This window comes from Sinocyclocheilus rhinocerous, unplaced genomic scaffold, assembly GCF_001515625.1.
Source record: "Sinocyclocheilus rhinocerous isolate Xijiao unplaced genomic scaffold, SAMN03320098_v1.1 scaffold148, whole genome shotgun sequence".
In the NCBI taxonomy this organism is placed as follows: domain Eukaryota; kingdom Metazoa; phylum Chordata; class Actinopteri; order Cypriniformes; family Cyprinidae; genus Sinocyclocheilus; species Sinocyclocheilus rhinocerous.
Window position 1 is genome coordinate 1,092,387 of NW_015653472.1, and position 20,293 is coordinate 1,112,679.

The 20,293-nt window shown below is 38.3% G+C and overlaps 1 protein-coding gene across 1 annotated transcript in view; it reads left to right on the forward strand.

Annotated features, from left to right (window-relative positions):
* The window catches only part of LOC107716114 (agrin-like), a 296,454-nt gene extending 276,448 nt beyond the window's left edge, over nt 1-20,006 (forward strand). Inside the window, 9 exon segments of the mRNA XM_016522443.1 lie at nt 1,760-1,850; nt 2,542-2,706; nt 2,882-2,993; nt 7,420-7,536; nt 8,031-8,214; nt 8,688-8,775; nt 13,802-14,026; nt 15,571-15,674; nt 17,526-20,006. Coding sequence (XP_016377929.1) covers nt 1,760-1,850; nt 2,542-2,706; nt 2,882-2,993; nt 7,420-7,536; nt 8,031-8,214; nt 8,688-8,775; nt 13,802-14,026; nt 15,571-15,674; nt 17,526-17,683 — 1,244 coding nt within the window. The 3' untranslated portion in view covers nt 17,684-20,006.
* Nucleotides 20,007-20,293: the final 287 nt, after the last annotated feature.

Here is a 20,293-nt window from a genome sequence, read left to right on the forward strand (position 1 = left end):
GTCATGTGTGAGTCAAGACGAGACGGCAAAGAGTTGTTTTCTGCAACTTATTGCACTTAACTCTTTTTAACGTCAAGCAATTCTCTGCTATATGCGTCGAACTAAAACGTTGACCTTTTGCAACGTTTTGATTTAAGTAGACTATTATTAAAATGATTCAGATATCGCACGCCCTTGCGATATGTATCTTGCGATATTTACATTTGCTATATTTTGATAATTTCGATATATCGTGCAGCCCTAGCGAAAATGAAATGAACTTTTACTTTTGGAACCCGATTGTCACACATTGTAGAGCTTCAAACTCATTTACATCACCATCAAGTCTTTACTGACTGTTAAAAACTTGAAAAACTTAATTTTCATGACTATCATTGCTGCCTGTCTGTATCAGCGATACTATTTCAGTATTTTTATTAACAATATGATATCACTAATAGCGGGCGGGCCAGTTTCATCATTCACAAGGTACCCCAGGCTTGCAGTAGGCCTATGTCATTGCACACACATTCAAGCACCTGTTCAACCCAGAACTATCAAATGAGAGGGGCCAGAGAGTCACCTTTTCGTCTAAGAAAGTCTCCATTAGCGAGTGATTAAAATAAATTGAGGTGAACCAGAATCAATGAGTTGAGCACATCCATCAGACGGAGTGTTTTTTTTTTATCGCTTGAATCAATGAGATGAGTAATTCTATCAGTCAGCTGCACATCATGATTAATGGGGAGTCAGTCGGGCAAAGTGTCCAGGGAGAGTGGCTCTCTCAGATAAGAGACTGTCCAGCACTGTTTGGCTTTTCTGAAATGACTAAGTCAGTAACAGGAGAGCGCTCCCTTCTGGGCGAGGTTAGAAGGTAAAATACATGCAGCATGCTGAAAGAAGGAAATTTACGTTACATAACGGTCTAGTCAGGAAACACTTGACTCTTAGGAGTTACAATTGTCACTGAAGCACTGCTGGCCTAAAGAATAATTAAAGAATAAATAAAAAGTAATACAGGTACATGATTTATCCATTAGCTGCCATTTGGAAATTAAGATTTGTATAGTCAGTGAATTGTTTAAAAAAAAACGATTGCTTTCGTAATGTGGTGTATTTCAGAGTAAAAAATATATATTCTAATAATAATAATAATAATATATTCAGTAAGAAAAAAATGCTAGTTTGCTAAGCAATGCATAATTCTAATGCTAATTTACAATATGTTTGTGCTTTACAAAAGGGTCATACTTCATACTTTCTTTTCTACTAGTTTTGTGAAAGTGGAATGTTTTATATAAAAATGTTGTAGTTTAATGGAATATTTCAAAATAACTATGTAAAAGAAGGATTGTTCAGTTGTCAGTAATTTACCAAACAACAGGCCTGTCCTGTGCTATTGAATGTTGCCAATTCCTAAGCTGCTATTTCTGCAGTGCAGAAATAGAGGCCTCTCCTTTGTCACTTTCCATTTTGACTTCTCACTTCCTTGTGGTGTCTGCAAGTGTTGTGTCTTCTTGTACAGTAGCGAAGCTGCCGCTGTGTTAAACAATAGCTAATTAGCTTTTTAATCTCAGTCTACCATCCCAGACTGAGTATGCGCTCATCCTGTGTAATTACTACAGGATGCATGCTGGGCTGAGTGGCAGTGCTATGTGCTGATGGGTGTGAGTGTATGTGTGATCGTGTAAGCTATATACAGTGTCACTGTCTGGTCTCATAACTGGCGGAACATCTCAAACACATTGTTATCTAATAGACTTTTTTTCATATTTTCCAGTGTCAGACAAGGGAGGCGCTTTCATTCCTTACTTTACTGGAGACTCTTTCCTGGAGCTCAAGGGCCTTCATCTCTACGGCCAGGATCTGAGGTATTACATTACATATTGGCTATTGTTTTTTGCATTTATTATAATGATGCACATAGTCGTGTTATATTAGTAGTGGTCTTCTGAAATGAGACCTCTAAGTCCTCTCTCTGCATTTGTTTTATTTAGCTCATTCATGTTAGTTAAATTCAATGTTTTTATTAAGAATAATAATTATATTTGATATGAAAGTGCCTTGTATATTAATAATACAGTATTGTGTTGTATATTAATAATACAATAATAATGATGATGATGATAATCATACAATAAATAAACATTTTTGTGTATTGGTTACTGCTAACGTTTTTCTGTATTGTTGTTAATATTTTTAACAGTTACTAAATATATAACCTTCTTTTCAGACCAAATATCTTATTAATGATGCCTTTTTCTCAGACCATTATTCAAAAAATACTTGGTAAACACCACTTGTTTAATTAGGCTTCATCTCACTCAGATTATTTCACGTTTCAAGTCATTTCAAGTTCATTTAGATTTCGGACATGTTGGATTGAGAAATTATATTCAGTTGTTTGAGCTGTTAACTCAGTAATTAGTCCATCTGTTTCCACAAATGTTGATGCATATTTGCTAGCTAAATGCAAACATTGTTTCTCACATTACTGTTGCCTGTATCAAGGAAGAAAACCTCTTTTATGTATCTAATTGAACTATACTTATTCGTTCATAGGCAAAAGTTCAGCATGACTGTGGTTCTGTTGGCCAATGACTCCAAAGGCATGATCTTCTACAACGGTCAAAAGACAGACGGCAAAGGAGATTTCATCTCTCTCTCCTTGAATGATGGTATCCTAGAGTTTCGATATGATCTAGGCAAAGGGCCAGCTGTCATTAGGTAAACAGCACTCTCTATAGTTATATTCAAATGCAGTTCAATTCAAATAACTCCGCTGTGTTGTGTTCAGTTACTCTTTCAATTATCTAACTGTAGCTTTTGGGTTTATTTTCATATTGCTATTAGGAGGGGCAAATAAACATTTTTCCCATCTTTTTGCGTGTGTGCGCAACAGGAGTAAAGAAAAAATCAAGCTGAACGAATGGAACACAGTGAATCTGGAGAGGGCCAGCAGAAAAGGAGAGATCAGCATTAACGGCAAAGACCCCGTCAGAGGAGAGGCGCCGGTATGAGAACCCTCTTATGCTTATGCTGCCCTATAAAGGCCACAAACATCACATTTCTTTACAAGAACAAGTCAAACTAGCTGTTCCGTCCCTTGCCCAAAAGTACTGCGGTGGTACTTTGATATACAGTGGAGTCCAAAAGCACAAATAGTTTTTGGGGATTTTGGAAATTTTGACTGAAAATAAAGAAATATTTCAGATTGAGCACTGTTTTAATGTCACTAATCAAATAATATGTGACACTGATAATGTGACTCTGTCCAGACAGTCAGATGTTCTTCCGTTGAAGCTCAAGATTCTCTTTGAATCATCATGAAGAACTTGCTCATCAGTTTTTACACAAACTTGTGGAGTTCATACAGCTCCAGTGCTGCTGTCATTAAAGCAAAAGAGAGAGTTATTCTAAAATTTGACGTTTTGACTAAACTTTTTACTCAAATTGTTTGGCTGCCAGTGTCAGCTGTGATTAAAAAAATATATTAAATTAAGATTGTAAAATACAAGCATTTTCAAAAAAAAAAAAAAACTTTTAGACCCCACTATACAACATGGTATTGAATGATTACCATATTCACATGCCATGATATTGACATTTCAGATAATACTATGGTATCATTATGGTACATTTCAAAGAAACCAAAGAAACCATGATATTACCATGATTGACCAGAAAGTCATGCTTTGTTTGCATTCTTTAAAGTTTAGTTTGCTGCTTTTTACGCAGGGTCTGGGGTGCATGTGTGGGAAGCTTTCGAAACTTTTCTAAAATTTGACGTTTTGACTAAACTTTTTACTCAAATTGTTTGGCTGCCAGTGTCAGCTGTGATTAAAAAAAAATATTAAATTAAGATTGTAAAATACAAGCATTTTCAAAAAAAAAAAAAAACTTTTAGACCCCACTATACAACATGGTATTGAATGATTACCATATTCACATGCCATGATATTGACATTTCAGATAATACTATGGTATCATTATGGTACATTTCAAAGAAACCAAAGAAACCATGATATTACCATGATTGACCAGAAAGTCATGCTTTGTTTGCATTCTTTAAAGTTTAGTTTGCTGCTTTTTACGCAGGGTCTGGGGTGCATGTGTGGGAAGCTTTCGAAACTTTCCACTTTTATGCCTCGTACTTGTGGTCTTTTGTCTGTGCCCTCCATTTGCTTTTAATTGCCATGTGGAAATGACTCTGTCTGTTGTGCTATGGATTCACACCCACTCAGATCAATCCCAGCAGCCTCTGCCTGAGCTCGTGTCAAACCCGTAGTACGAAAGCAGAACAATCGGACTGCTCTCATACACAAATCGAGGCCGTGTAATAATCTCGAAACTCTCTCATCCTCCAGTTATTCTAAATAGTGTAATTTGTGATTAGCTTGATGTAGTCTTACGCGTAGGCACTTAAGTGTGCCTTTTTTTGTCATTAAACCTTCCTACGTATGATAATTGTGTTTCATTTCAGCAGTAGAGGCAGGCAAATCTTATTAAAGCGAGAGCGTGAGAGAATGAGAGAGGAGAAAATGTGAAGAAACCAGAAGGGTCTTGTTCCAAAGGGGCCGTCTGCAGCGAAACCCAGAGAGAAATGCTTTGATGGCCTCAGCTGTTCCACTGAACAGACTCTAACTACACTGCCATATCATAACGCAAATATAAATAATGCGGGTGCAGTAGTGTAAAACATAGCGCAACTTTAATGCCATTTCTGATTTACTCTGAACATTTGTTTCTGAGGCACTGTACACACATATATTTATTTGCTTGCGACCTGCATGCTAAGTGTCTTGCTTGAGCTACGCCTGTGAATATTTTATTCCTTAGGCTTACAGTTTACTGCATGGGTTCTGTTCTGTGTGTACTGACATCCTCTGTGTTTTCTACACTGGTAACATTTTTTTTCTTCCTTCCCCTGTGCTCTTTTTGTGTGCTGTCTGGATATAAGAAATCACGCAAGGTAATGACTGAAGTCTGAAATTGCTTTCTCGAATCAACATCCTCATTCCCACCAAAAGCAACTGTCCATTTCAGCCTCATTGTTCATTAGTCAAGATCTGGTAGAGAATCAAACGAAACGAAGGGGAGGGTTTTTTTTTTCTTCTCTTCAAACCATTCCATATGCTGAAAGGAGCGAGGCAGAGAGAGATTTGGCTTTCACCTCAGACCAGCTGGTATGGGGGCGACGAAGGAGAGAGTTATCATTTGACCACCATTGTTTCATCACCCTTCCAACAACAATGAAATGTCTTCATTAGTCTCGCGTGGGAGGGCCATGTAACATTATAAATGTCTTTACTGTCACTAACATTTTAATATTTTTTATTAATGTATAATACTATTGGGTTTTTATTTATTTATTTATTGCATTCTGAACCCGACAGCTAGTGATGATTTACATTGTGATCAACTTTGACATTTTAAAAATAATATAATTTTCAGTTTAAAGCAAATGATCTGCACAAGGTGCAGCTCAGTTGAACTGTCCGCATTTCTACCAATGATTTTTATTTATTTTATTTTTTATTTTTTGTTGCCTACAAAATGAAGATATTCATTTTTCTTGGAAATTGCATACAAATTCTTGGCTTTGAAATCGGAGGGGGCAACGTGCCAGTTTGAGTGGGCATGATGCTTCTAGGACCCTTGGGGAAACTATCTAAATAACACTGACAGTTAGCTATTCACTTCACCTGCTCAATCTCAGTCTCAGCTCGTGTTGGCAGAGAACGAGAGAGTGAAAATATCTCTCCCAGCCTGTGGCTGTCGGTGCATTGCAGCTTTGTGTCAAGACTTCTCATTGCACACGTCTCTGACCACATGAAACAGCAGCTGGGTGAAAACATTCCTGGCTATTCTGTCTTGGCCCAACCGCATGCTTGGACTGGCCTCCAGGTCCGTAGCCAGAGCTTTTCAAGCCTTCGCCTGTATCCGTACTTAGCTATTCTTCCGCCTCACTGTGGATGTAGACTGCGAAAGCAATGCTGCTGGCGTGGGAGAGAAAGGGAGTGTTATCACGAGAAGAAAGAGATGTGAGAGGAAGAGCGCGTGGTACAGAGCTAGGAGTTGTTCTTTTGCCACATTTGTTTTTGGACCCTTCAAGGGTGTCTTACTTTTTTTTGTTGTTGTTTGTTTGTTTGAGGTGGTACCAATGACAGTCTTGGCTCACTTCCTGCCCTAGACAACATAAGACATGGCCAAAGAGAAAGGCATTCTATAAATAAGTGCGAGACATGATAGTCTAGTGGTAGAGTTTCTTTTTAGAATCCGAGGGATTTCAGATGTTCAGATGTGTAACTTTTGAACCCAAAACTTTTTAAACTTTTGGGATAAGTCTCTTATGTTTTCACCAATGCATTTATTTGATCAAAAAATGCAGTAAAAACAGTAATGTTGTAAAATATTATTATAATTTAAAATAACTCTATTCTATTACTATTTGAATATTTTATTATATATACTGCTCAATCTCAGTCTCAGCTCGTGATGGCAGGGAACGGGAGAGTGAAAATGTCTCTCCCAGCCTGTGGCTGTCGGTGCATTGCAGCTTTGTGTCAAGACTTCTCATTGCACACGTCTCTGACCACATGAAACAGCAGCTGGGTGAAAACATTCCTGGCTATTCTGTCTTGGCCCAACCGCATGCTTGGACTGGCCTCCAGGTCCGTAGCCAGAGCTTTTCAAGCCTTCGCCTGTATCCGTACTTAGCTATTCTTCTTTTTATATCTCTGGAATGAGAGCTGGACCACACGTCAGAAATTGGCATTGCTGTTGATGTCCCATCTTTTTTTCCCTGGCAATTAACTTGCCTTTCCCCCAAGGCAATTATTGGCCTACATAAAATAAAGATTTTTAATTCTTTTCAAGTAGAGCCTCATGCAGAAAAATCCCACTGTAACTAAAGCGATTTTCACACAGGTTGGAGAAACGCTCATTTCATGGTCATCTGCATTGTAAGCTATACACCAATTAGAGTTTACAACTCAAGATTTTAAAGGTCCGAGGAGCAATCAGGCATCCATTACTCTCTTTCATTAAAAAACCATCCATATCAATCGTCCTCATTTCAATCGCTTCAATTTTCTCTCTCACTTTTTTTCTACCTCTTTTCCTCCTGTCTAATTTGTTAGATTCAGAGTAATTTACCATTCAGGGAACTGAGCTTAAATCAATTATGGTTTTGTAATACAACACTTACACTGATGTGGATAAGGATTAGGTGTAAAAGTTGAATCAATAAGCCTGCTGATGTACAGTAAACATCCACTCTTCTACTGATTTTACTGCAGTTGCTCTACTAGATGACCCATAAAAATGTATAGCCATTTTATTTGCATTAAAGGATGTGACTTTTATTAAGTTTGAAGAGTGAATAGAGGACGAGGAACAGTTCATGTGGTTTCTCACACTCATTTTGGTACTCTCCAGAATCAGCACACAGATCTTAATCTGAAGGAGTCGCTCTTTGTGGGCGGAGCCCCAGATTTCCGCAAAGTAGCCAGAGCTGCTGCAATTAAAGATGGCTTCAAAGGGGCCATTCAGAAGGTGAGAGCTATTACAGATGCATTAAAGTCATGAATTCCCATTTGCATCCCATTTTACTTCCATCAGTTGATGTATGTTTAGAGTGAAACAGGATATTCAGTGAGAATAAATCTGAATTTGCCCACTGGGAATTAAATGGATAGTAAAAAATTGATGTTACTTACAAGAATGAAGCCAGATCTAAATGTGATTTGCTAAAACACCCCCTAAATAGCTGTTTGGCTATTGGTTAACATTGTCCAATGGCCTGTACGGCCTTAATGACATCAGAAAAGCAAAGTTGTTTCAGAAGAAGCACAACTTAGTATATTTGGACACAAAATTACAAAGAGAACACACTTTTTTAATGTTTTCTACTTTAAAATTACACATACTAATGAATCCTCCTCAGTAAGACCAGGAACATGCATTAAAAAAGGAAATTGTTTTGACATCAGAAAATAGTTTCAACTGTTTTTGAAAATAATTTTGGTTTTAAACATCTATCTTCATAGATTACTCTGATGGGAATTCCAATCCTGAAAGCTGATAACGCACTTCACTCCAGTGATGTGTCCATGTATCCCTACCACCCCTGCTCCAAAGATGTTTGTGAGAACGGAGGCCGCTGCAACCCCCTGTTGGACAGCTACGAGTGCGTCTGCCTCCATGGATTCGCTGGACAGCACTGCCAGGATGGTAAGTGCCTTATTTCATCACTATTTTTAATGCAAAATCGTATTACCCAGTACAGCCTCTCCTCCAACTCCCTCACACTCCTTTAAGGCAAGATTTGCATACGTCTTTTGAATACATCAACACGCAACTTACTTTAAAGAAAATGCTCATGGCAGTTTTAGCCACTCATATGCTCCATATGTAGATTTAGCTAAATCCACACCTCCAAACTTTCACAAATAATACCAGCCATCGTCCTTGTTCGATTTGTATGCTTATCACAAACACACATTGGAACAGTTGCAAGAAACCCAAGAACTTTTGCTCACCTCATTAACCTTGCTGGGTCCTACTGTTGTATCTTTAACCTTAATTAACCCACAAAAGCATGAAGCCTGAAATATATCACGCTTTCCTTCTTTGTTTTAATTAAACTGTGCTGTGTCTCATATCGATTAGTGTAATTTCACTCCGTCTTCTTTCCTCCCTTCCAGCAATATTCGAGAAATCTGCTGGGGACACCGAGGCCATTGCATTTGATGGTCATACATTCATCGAATATCACAACGGAGTCACCAAGAGGTAATGTCAATGGCCTCCCCAATGATCACGATCCGCCCTGAGCATCCCATCCCATCTCTATATTAGCAGTCAATGAGGGGTGATGACAAGCTAGATTACTCCGGCCCCATTTAAGGTCCAACGTGCTTCCTCGTTTTAGCTAATGGTTTGATCTCATCAATTACCACTTCCACTGGCCTGTCTCTTTGGTTTTCCATGAACCCTGCCTGGTTCTAATTAGCGTAGCACCCGAAGGAGTCTCATGACTCCACTACGACGTACCACACTTATGCGCTGTAATGAACCTTCCTCCACCATCAGTGGGATCTCAAAACCACACGTCTCCACTACCACACATATCCTAAAGTACCATGGATGGTCATGTCTTGATAATTGCTTCCTTCTTCACTTATCAGATGATTTCTCTTCCTTTGGATGGTCTGATGTGTCAGCGGTCCAGCAAGAACCAATTACGTCAAGTGTTTTCTCGGTTTCTAGTAGAAAGGACTGCATTTTTAAACCCGTCACAAGTGTTATATATTATATTGCAATGTCTCCACCAGTGTTGGGGAAGCTACTTTAAAAATTTAGCTTTCAAAGCTACTCATATTTTAAATTAGTTAAATTACAGTGAAAATACCCTATTGAAAGTGTAGATATCTACACTGAAGATTACTAAAAGTTGTTAACTACAGTGAATCTATTTATAAAGGCCAGATATGACAGTTTTTCTGGCACAAAGGATCTCAGTTAGGATAACCTTATTTAAATTTTAATTAAAATACTGTAATTTAAACATCCTGATTCAAAAATATGATGAACAGCAGAACTTAGCTAAATATTTGACTACATTAGCTCTAAATCCATATAAAATGAATTGGTCCTTCCAGTCCTACATGTAAGTCAGGGAATCGTTTTATAACTAGATGAACTGATTGACATCAGATTTGACATTAGAAAAATGTTAGTATCATTGCTGCTTTTCACTGACCATACAACTGAGAAATGCACCTCATACTACTTATTTGACAAACTAGCACTCTGAAACATGGTGGATCTTAATGTAGGACGCACAGCGTCACTCTTCTCTGTTTTATGTGTATTGTGTGTTTGTGTCAACCTGTCTGTCTCTGTACACAGCTTTTGTTGTCTTTGCTCTTGTCTGTCTGTCTCATGTGAGTGTACTCTGTTGTCTTCCTTCTGCTCTCAAGCCAAGTGACCAATGAGATCCCAGAGTAAGTAACCCGGAGACATTCTGGGGTGGATTTGATTAAGTGAAACTAACCTTTTCAAAGACAAACCATTGACTTAACCCAACATAAGGCTTTCTTTTTTTTCCTTGTGTTGCCATTTACATCACATTCAAAAAGAAAAATACAGGGCTCATCTATTATACATAAATATATATTTTTCCAGGAAAGCTGCATTTTCATCAGAAACCAGTTTCAGAAATGCATGTTTGGCATGAATGATGATGAGCATTGTGATACTCTGATAGATTTCCATGCATGGAAATACCTGAACCGACTTTGGAAATACGTCTGTGTTTATTCTTATGTTAAAAAACAATGAAGCCCCTTTTAACTGCAAGTATTATTTAACTTTTTGAAGCACGATATGTATCAATATTTAGTTGGTATTTACAGCTGGGTTTAAATGGCATTTTGCCACCCCATTAGGGAAATGTTCAATCTGTTATAGTGTTCCTTTTAGTGATTCTTATTTTAAATTATTTGTTTCCTTCTGACTGTAATTAAGTGTCTAAGTGGCTGCACTGAGCCCTTAAAAAGCTGGCAGCTTGATTAAATGGAATTATGTTATGTATTATGCTCATGAAAAGTTCCTGCCAGGCTTTTAAGCCACGTCATTTTGTTTGTCAAATCGCTCCCAGTGATTTCTAATAATTGTGCCCAAGGATGAAAGCAAAAGTGGCACTTTAATCAAGGATTTGTCTCTCAAAACCGGACGTAATTAAAGAGGCTCCGTCCAGTAGAGAAAGCGAGCCACCGCTGGCATCAATAACGGTTAGGGACAAGGCCCTCTTCATTGACTTTCACTATTCTTGGGGTTTAATGCATGTCCCTTCCTGTACAAATGAAGTGTCAGATTAAAATTAATCTCAACCAAGAAAGCTGACCAGCCCTTCAAAATGAGTGTCATCAATTTAGCTTGATCTGGTTTTGAACAGAGCCCTTAAAGTCAATGAATTCCTCAGAGGACGCCGGCATAGTGGCGCCGCATCTGTGGGAGTAGAGTCATATTTCTGTTAGTATTTACTGTGCTCTTCATCTGTCTTTATTCTCTCTCTTTAGCTCAGCAGCCTTGATCAATTTACCCATTTTTACCATTTAAGTGTCCTGTTCCTAAATGTGTTTTTTTATATAATTGGCCTTTTGACAAAAATAATTATCTTGTATTTAGCTTATCCAAAACCTAGTGAGCTATCTTGCTGCCTTCTTAGGAAGCATAATAACTCTCATTGAACCCTTAAGTGACTAGTTTGAAATGCTTTACATAAGCAGAAAAGCATGCCACATAAACAGAAACTTGACTCACAATTGATTTCAGTAGAGTTTGATGTTAGCATGTTGCTAAGCTAACAGCACACTACTAGCATAACATAAAACCATGGTTAATTTTCACAAGGGTAGCAAGCCGAGTAATTAAGTTTAGTGGACCTATGATGCCTTAAAATGCTGGCTCCACAGGCAGCTCACTAGGTTTTGGAATTTGATCGAAAACGACCAGTCTTTCAAACATATACTCACTTAGTTGCTCTTTCTCTTGCGTTCTTGCTCTCTTGACTGGTTGAGAATGATGGAATCGTTGATAAATTGCAGTAATTCAACCATGTGACAGCGCAGAACAATAAAACAGCATGGCAGTGCCACTAGTACCACCGATACAGTCTTCCCATGTTATTTCTCTGTTTATGCTGGCATTACAGCTGAAAGACTAGAATAATTGAGTGAAGTCACTCCAGCTCCTTGGCACAGGTCTTCTTATCTGTATGTTATGTGATCCCTGTTCTTCCCCTCCGCCCTTTTGCACTTATTGCATGCCTATCATTTCTTCCCTTGCTCCTCTAAGCCCTGAGTCACTGGAGAACCCATCTGACCAGAGGTGAGTCCCCTCTGCCTGAACTGTTTCCAATGGCATGCCGTCCTCCCACACTCAGCCACCCTGCAGAGGCTAAAGGCCAGGGCTTTTGTCAGGTAGCACGTCGCAGCTTGCACTCTGAAATCATTCATATGATGTCTCAAACATGTTTATTTGTCTACTACACAAGCCTAGATAGAATATGTGGAGTACATATGGTGACACGTATTAAGCAGAACAAAGGTACTAATGCAAAAAAAAAAAAAAGCATCTAGCTTGAGTTCTGTGACTGCAGATTCTTTGTGGACCTGCTAAAATGTTAGAGACATGTAATGACTATTCCCATGTGAGCCACTGCCCCCTATAGGTGGACGGCATAAACCACTCTTTAAGTCTGATCGCTTCAATTATGAAAAAATGATGCACCACCCTACTACACAAGCTGCTGCTTCCAAGATTTTTTAAAAGCAAAATACTCAAAGCAGTTTTGTTGCTCATGTCCCATTAGGATCTCAAGCATCTAGAACATTCCCTTTAGAATGTTCTAGATGCTTGAGATCCTAATGGGACATGAGCAATAATGAGCTCAGCAGAGTGGTGTATAATCACAGTTAGCTGCCCTGATGCCGAAGCTCTGGCCTGGGGCCGTGCGAAGGGAAGGCCTGTGGAAAGAGTCCAGTCAGCACATTACATGTGTCTCACCGGGAAAGAATTCAATTACAGCAAATAATTATTCAGCTTTACGCCGTCACAGGCTCATCAACAGCATTAGCGTAATGAAAATTTAATCAAACAAATGAAGATATGTTATTTCCAATTCTCAAGTCGTAAGTAGAGCTGCTAATATTATGATTTGAAATGTGACTTGTCAGTCGGGCAGAGCGTCTGATCTTACGCCTGCCTTCAGATTATTCGTTCCTCAAGACAACACGTATTTTCGACTGGACTCCTCCTAGGTTAAATTCTCGAATAAAAAAATGCACCTGCGGTTTATTTATTCACCCAACAAACTCACAAATAAACACCATCAGTGATATCACAGTTTGCACACCCATGGAGAAAGTGTTTCTATTTGCTGCAATGTGGCGTGAAGATGCGAGCGCAGTCGCCATCTGCTTTCTTTTCTTCTGTGTATCGTGTCCGTTGTCTTGTTCCTCTCCGTTTTGTCTTTGTCTTGTCTGTGTCTTTATTCGTGTTGTCACTTGTCTTTCTCCTGTTTACATGTTACCTGATTTAGCAAACAAGCCCCCACACACTTGCTATTCTGTATCACAAATGCGATCTCGCTTTCTCAAATAATGGCTGTCTTGATGCCACAACTGCAGGTACACCACTGAGAACAAAGGAATTGTTGTAAAAATAGCTGCTTTTTTTCTGTGGCGTATCTGTGGGTACTTGCAATGGGGCAGAACGCGAGGTGTGTTGGATTAAATCGGCTCCCCGTTGACCTGAACAATGACACCGTCCTCCCCGAGGACGGGCAGATGTCACCTCCTCTATGCCTTACAAGGGAGTGCTGCATCCAGGGAACCAGATCAAAACACACATCAGACGGCAGCTGATATGGGCTTCCTTCTTTAGCGCTCCCTGCGCAGGAAGAGAAAATCTAGAGCTTGAAGGCAAATTAGGAAGTGTTAACTTGGAGATAACCTAAAGTGTGTCACCAGCCCTCTCACACATACACGTGTTCAAAAGGCCCTTCCCCCATCAGCGTGGCCTAGTTTACCTAGTTTCATACAGACCCACAACTGTTCAGTCTGCTCATTAGTTTATCAAACCCTTTCTGGGTTTTTGACTGTATCAAAGTTACGTTTTCACTCAAAATTCCATCACTGTTGTTGATAAAATAGCAGGTAAGTAAGGGTTTCATGCACGTCCTGTGGTTTACACGGCGTCTCTGAAACGGCAATGGATTTGTGACAGCATTTCCTGTCTCTCTTTGATCTAGTGAGAAGGCCCTGCTGGTGAATAAATTTGAACTGAGCATCAGGACTGAGGCTACTCACGGTCTGATTTTGTGGAGCGGGAAGGGAGTGGACCGCTCCGACTACATCGCCCTCGCCATTGTGGACGGCCGTGTGCAGATGACCTATGACCTCGGCTCCAAGCCTGTTGTGCTGCGCTCCTCTGTACGGGTCAACACCAACCACTGGATACGAATCAAGGCCAGCAGGTAAAACCCCAAGAGTTTTTCCATCATTGCCTCAGGTTTGACATAGAGTAGTTTTAGACATTTACAGGGCTCAACAGTTAGAAATTTGTCTACTTGCCCAGCCAACAACTTTACTGGCCCCCAATAACAATTATTCATTTTAAATTATAAAAATTTGTTTAGAATTCTGAATGTTCCAATGTAAAATGTATACTTTTTATTTATTATTTAATATTTATTATAAAATTATTTTTAAGAATATACAGTACCATTCAAAAGTTTGGGGTTGGTAAGTGTTTTTAATGTTTTTTCATCTCTTATGCTCGCCAAGGCTTCATTTATTTGATCAAAAATACAGTAAAAACAGTAAAATTGTGAAATATTATTAAAATTTTAAATAACTCTTTTCTGTTTTAATCTATTTTAAAATGAATTTATTTCTCTGATGGCAAAGCTGCATTTTCAGCATCATTACTCCAGTCTTCAGTGTCACATGATCCTTCAGAAATCATTCTATTATGCTGATTTGGTGCTCAAGAAACATTTCTTATTATTATCAATGTTAAAAACATTTGCTGTTTAATATTTTTGTAGACACTATCATAGATTTTTCAGGATTCCTTCATGAACAGAATGTTCAAAGAAGACCATTTATTTGAAATAGAAATCAGTAATATTACAAATGTCTTTTCTGTCACTTTTGAACAATTTAATGCATCTGCTGAATAACAGTATTCATTTCTTAAAAAAAAAAATCTTACTGACGCCCTAACTTTAAAATAGTAGTGTATAAATTTATTTTTAATTCAAATATTTAGTTTTCTTTGGTTAAAAAAAATGGAAATTAGAAACCTGCCATAATTTCAGAAATGCTTGGAAAATGCTGCGAAATAATACACAGCAAAACATACTGATTGTTTTATAATTTTTCAATCAATTCTTACTGACACTACAGTACCATGTCTATTATTCTTTCATTTCAACAAAGCCTTATTTATAAACAATTTTACTTAGCTGGTACGTTTATACAAGGCATAGAAATGCATATACAGTACATAATAATAAAAAAAGGAAATAATGAAGTTTTGTCAACTTTCCCAAAATTCCCTCACACTGACCTTGGTACAGCTGACCGTCCTTATTATTGAACCCTGTTTTATATATGACACAATTTGCCATAGAATGACGGACATTTATATTTATCACAGTTTTGCCATAGAAATGTTTGCCAGCAGTGGCAGTCATTTATATTTGCCTCAGGTGTGCCATAGAGGTGTTTGCCAGTAATGACAGACAATTATATTTACCAAAAAATTTGCTATAGACATTTCCCAATAGTGGCATGTTGTCCAAAGCTTGCTGCAGGTTTATGACTACAAGTGAAAAGCTGCAATCTTCTTTTGTTTTCCCTTACGACTACAATTTCATTTGCCACTAATTTAGTACATATTAACTGCAAGTTTGCCAGAAGGCCAGTCCTCAGGAAATGTGAGGGAAAATCACATTTTCAATGTTAATGCTGAGCTGTGACTCACCATCTTCCTGTACTTCTCTATTCTCCACAGAGCGCTCAGAGATGGCTCGCTGCAGGTTGGTAATGAGGCAGCTGTCACGGGGTCATCACCCTTGGCTGCCACACAGCTGGACACAGACGGCGCTCTCTGGTTGGGTAAGTCCCTCTTACGCCGCTTTGCTCAATCGTAGCTCATTTACAAACCGTATACGTAAACCTGCTCCGACACACCGAATATCAACAGTCCCAACACTTAGCTTGTAATGTCTAATTGGATCTTCCCCCACAGTGAGTGCTTTTGAAGAGCTACATCTCTTGTTACCCCTTAGCATCACTCAAAAACGTCTATGTTAAGACTCAATATTACCTAATTATGTTTAATTAATAATTCCAGGATGAGTCTTTACTATAGGGTGTTTTAAAAACTCTAATGTCTCAGTGTTTGCCTTCTCTTTCTCTTTTGACAAACCTATAAAGATTAAAAAGGATGATTTATTCAATTTTAAGGGTGCAAAATCCTCTTATAATGTTGCGAAAAGTGTTTCGGCACAGGCCAGCCAGTAGAGCAGGTGCTGTGGATGCCCGGTGGCTAGAATACATTATCCTCAGACAGCCCGAACATCAAGAGCTCCCTCTGAAAATCCCTTCTTTCAAATGTCATTATTTATTTACTTATTCAGATGTAATTCACTTGAAATTAGCCCTGTCAATTCTACCGTTGCAAGCATACAATCCGATTAAAGGGGAAACACGCAGGGAGGCGAAAGGAAGAGAGAGAACTGGGTGAAACGTGAGCGAACTGCAACAGGGGGAGACATTTTTCGTCCGTGCTCAAGAGCAGGAGACGGAGCTGGATTTTCAACAGTGTCAGGTCCCCGAGGGAGGCGAGCGTAACTCTTACTCAGAAAGCTGTCAGGGAACGTCCCCAGAGCCTGGCCTCCCAAAAACACTGTTTGATCTTCTCACCTGTTCCTGAGTGTTGTGTCTATATCTTTCTACATTCTGACACCCCCACCTTACACCTTCAGTGTCTCAGGCGTGATTAAGTTTTTAACAGTCTTCTACTCAGGGTAAGCCACAGACTGTTCATCAGCCTTTAATAATATATAGTGCTGTAGCTTGCCTGCATGGCGGGTAATATCTCAGGTTACACTAAGTTATTACCCGTCATGCAGGCAAGCTACAGGTCATACTATAGGTCAGTGACCTATACTGTACAGTACAAGTGTCCATGGTAAAAAAGAAAAAATTGTTGTCATTGTAAAAATATGTAATATCTTGTTGAAAAGACATTTTTTTTAAAGTTCTTTGTTTACTTTGTGTTCATGTTGGTTTCATGGGGTTTTGAAAACTGTTTATAGAATTTTAAAGAAAAATATACATTTGATGACTCTTAGAACTGCATAGGGAGTAACCAACAAGTAAAAGATGAAAGCAGTTGTGTATACCCATCCTTAAAAATCGAGATTAAAAGCATTACTTATAAATATCATGAATTATTAATTCACAAGAAAAAAAATGTGTGTGTGTGTGTATATATACAGTATATGTATGTGGTGTGTGTGTGTGTGTGTATGTGTGTGTGTGTGTGTGTGTGTGTGTGTATATAACTTGCTAAAGCTTTTCTTGCTAAAATTTCATTCTTTTAATGAGGCTTTTTGCTCCATTTTGATATCAGGATAGGTGTATCACCCTGACATTTTTTACTTTATGCCTCCCAAAAATATCAATATTAAATAATTCAGAAATGAAAAAAAAACATGCTCATCATAGAAGAGATGTATTTCTGAAAAAGTAAAAAGAGTATCATCGTCTTATATCCAATGTGATGGCATGCATTTCTTACAACCTCTTGAGTGTTTTAAGTGATTAGATGGCTGTTTATACCAATTTCGTGATGTCCACTACTAATTGAATGGTTTATTCAGGTTTATTGTGTGAATATAAAGTGCTGTGCAGTATATCATGTACACTTGATCTGATCATGTCCATTCCTCTCGTCTTCAGGTGGTCTGGAGGAGCTGTCCGTAGCTCGCCGGTTGCCCAAGGCTTACAGCACAGGCTTTGTCGGCTGTGTGAAAGACATGATAGTCGACGGGGTGCAACTACATCTGGTTGAGGACGCCTTAAACAGTCCCAAAATATTACACTGTTCTGCCAAATAGTCTGGCACCACGTTCCTCTCATCACCATGTCTACTGCTGTAATTATTTTTATATTTTTGTATACTTTTCTTTGCCTTTTATATTGGAAAAAAATACATTGTTTTAATTATAATTTTGTTTTTTGTTTTTTTGTTTTTTTTCCCGTCATTGCGTCCAACCATAATCATGTCACCAGTCAGCGAACATGGTGTCACAAGACAAGCAAAAAGTCGTATTACATCTGTCCTGTTCCTATGACAAACAACTGAACATGTACTCGCTCATTACTTGAACAGTGGCAGATGAGGTTGGGGCTGTTTGTGCCGTCTGGATTGCCTTCTCTCGGTGCCATAGCTTGCTGTCCAGCAGTCACCATACATTCCTCTGAGCTATTGCTGTGGTCCATTACTACATTTAAAAAGGTCTAAAAAAAATGACTTTCCGCTTTATCGACACGACAGCAACTGTTAAATACACTGAGCAAGACTATGTACGATATTCCTCATTTATGATACCACTAACAAGGGCGAAAGCTCAAAACTTGGAGCTTATGAATCCTGAAATAATAGTAGCTGACGTAACATTTAGCATTCCTCAAAATTCACCAGTTTTTTTTCCCCATGCAAAGATCATTGACCTGTGAGATGTAATAAATAGTAATGAAATACACGAGACTGTGAATTTTGAAGATGCTATTTTTTGTTGCAATCATTCGTCTCCTGTGTTGTGCATATCTAAAGAGCAATTACATATATATATATATAAATATACTATATGACCATGTGTTGCATGCATCTTTTTAAGTGTTGAGTTGATTTTGCCTTGGTTTTCTTGATCTTCATCATTCCATTCAGGGCAGAAATGTAGCTGACTACATTGCAATCTCGACATTTGAACATTCAAGTTGGTAGATATTGAAATGTTATATATATATATTATATCTGCTATTTGTCAATCTGGACTTCTTGTGTGTTGTGTGTGTGTTGGGGAAAAAATGGTTGTTGCAAAAACTCAACATTGGGAGGCACTGTAACACAGAAAGAGAAGAGATGAGAGACTCAAAACATCAGGTGGACAAAAACAGCATTGACATCCTTGGCATGTTCCGTCATCGAACACAAATAATGTATTCACTGCTTTTTTCTTTTTTTTTATCGAATATCAATTGAAAATGTCGCTTTAAAAAGCTGCCAGCACTTGCTATAAAAAAGGGATGATGTATGTAGACCCCTTGCATTCTATGACCGTGGCCCCCATAACAGCTGTTCATGTTCAACGGTAACCAGTGAAAATAGTAATGCATGGGTTTGTCAAATCAAAATGGTTTTTGTAACCTGTTCCAAGACAAATGCAATGCTGTGGTGCTGTTTCAGTGTGAGAAATAGGAGTTTGATACCAGATGCTTTGCAATATTCCACTACAAATATGCCTGTTCAGGGTGAAGTATCACCATATCTTTTTTTTTTTTTTATGATTATTTTTTGTAATTTTATTTTTTTTAAATTTAACAAACCCTGGAACATGCAAGCCCATAATTGTCATCATGTACAGCCCTGTGATTTTTCAAGTGTAAATTTGTTACTGAGATTTTGTTTTAGTATTATACACTGGAAGCGAGTCTGACTTGTCTACACACGGCATATCCTGAGTCGGATCGGGGGAAAATCGATCATTTATGTGTCTAGGGTTTGATCGGCCATCATGGGATGTCTAGTGTTCCCGACTGAGACCGGAGCCTTTTGTTACTGCACGAGCTGTATGGACCATCCACCCCTTTTAATATAGCGCCCTCACCTTCACTTTTCCAGCGGACTGGATTTTTGATCGCTTTTATATTAATCTGAGTTATTTTTTGACATCCTCCTCCAGTAGCTTTGCTCTCAAGGGATGAGGCTCATGGTGAGGAAATCTGCTCTGTGAATGGAAACTGAGAAATGCCTTAAAATCATTCACCGTTCATGGGTGACAAAAGTTCATTTCCATATTGTTCTGTGCTCTCACTTTAGCCAGTATATACGCCTCATTCCCATCATGTAAATTAATTCATAAATGTTAATAATTATATTAATAATGCTTATGAGAATTTCCAGAAGGCCTCACTAATAGTGGCCCTGGACTCTACAAAAATACTGTTTACTGTACAAATACTATTTTCAATATCTTATTTATGTCTTAAAAAAGATTCTCAGTCTGGCATTTGTAAACTACTGTTTTGATTGATTGATTGATTGAACTAGATCGGATGGGCTGTGCACAGAATGAGAGGCATGACGTTACCATTACTAACTTTATTACTTGTGTCTTGTGTTCCAACCACCATAAAATAAAATGTGAAACAAACTGACCTGACTTTCTGTAACATTTACTCCTGATAATGTCTGTGAATAAATCCTTCCAGTTCCTAAATGATCTAATCCAGAGTCTCCCTAGTGTTATATTATATATTATATTATATTACAGATCAAAAGTTTGGGATTGGTAAGATTTTTTTGTTTGTTAACTGCTCTCTATTTTAATATATTTTCAATTGAAACTTGTTCCTGTGATGACAATGTCTTTACTGTCTATTTTTAGCCACTTTTTAACCATTAATGCATCCTTCCTGAATAAAAGTTGCACCCTTCCTGAATA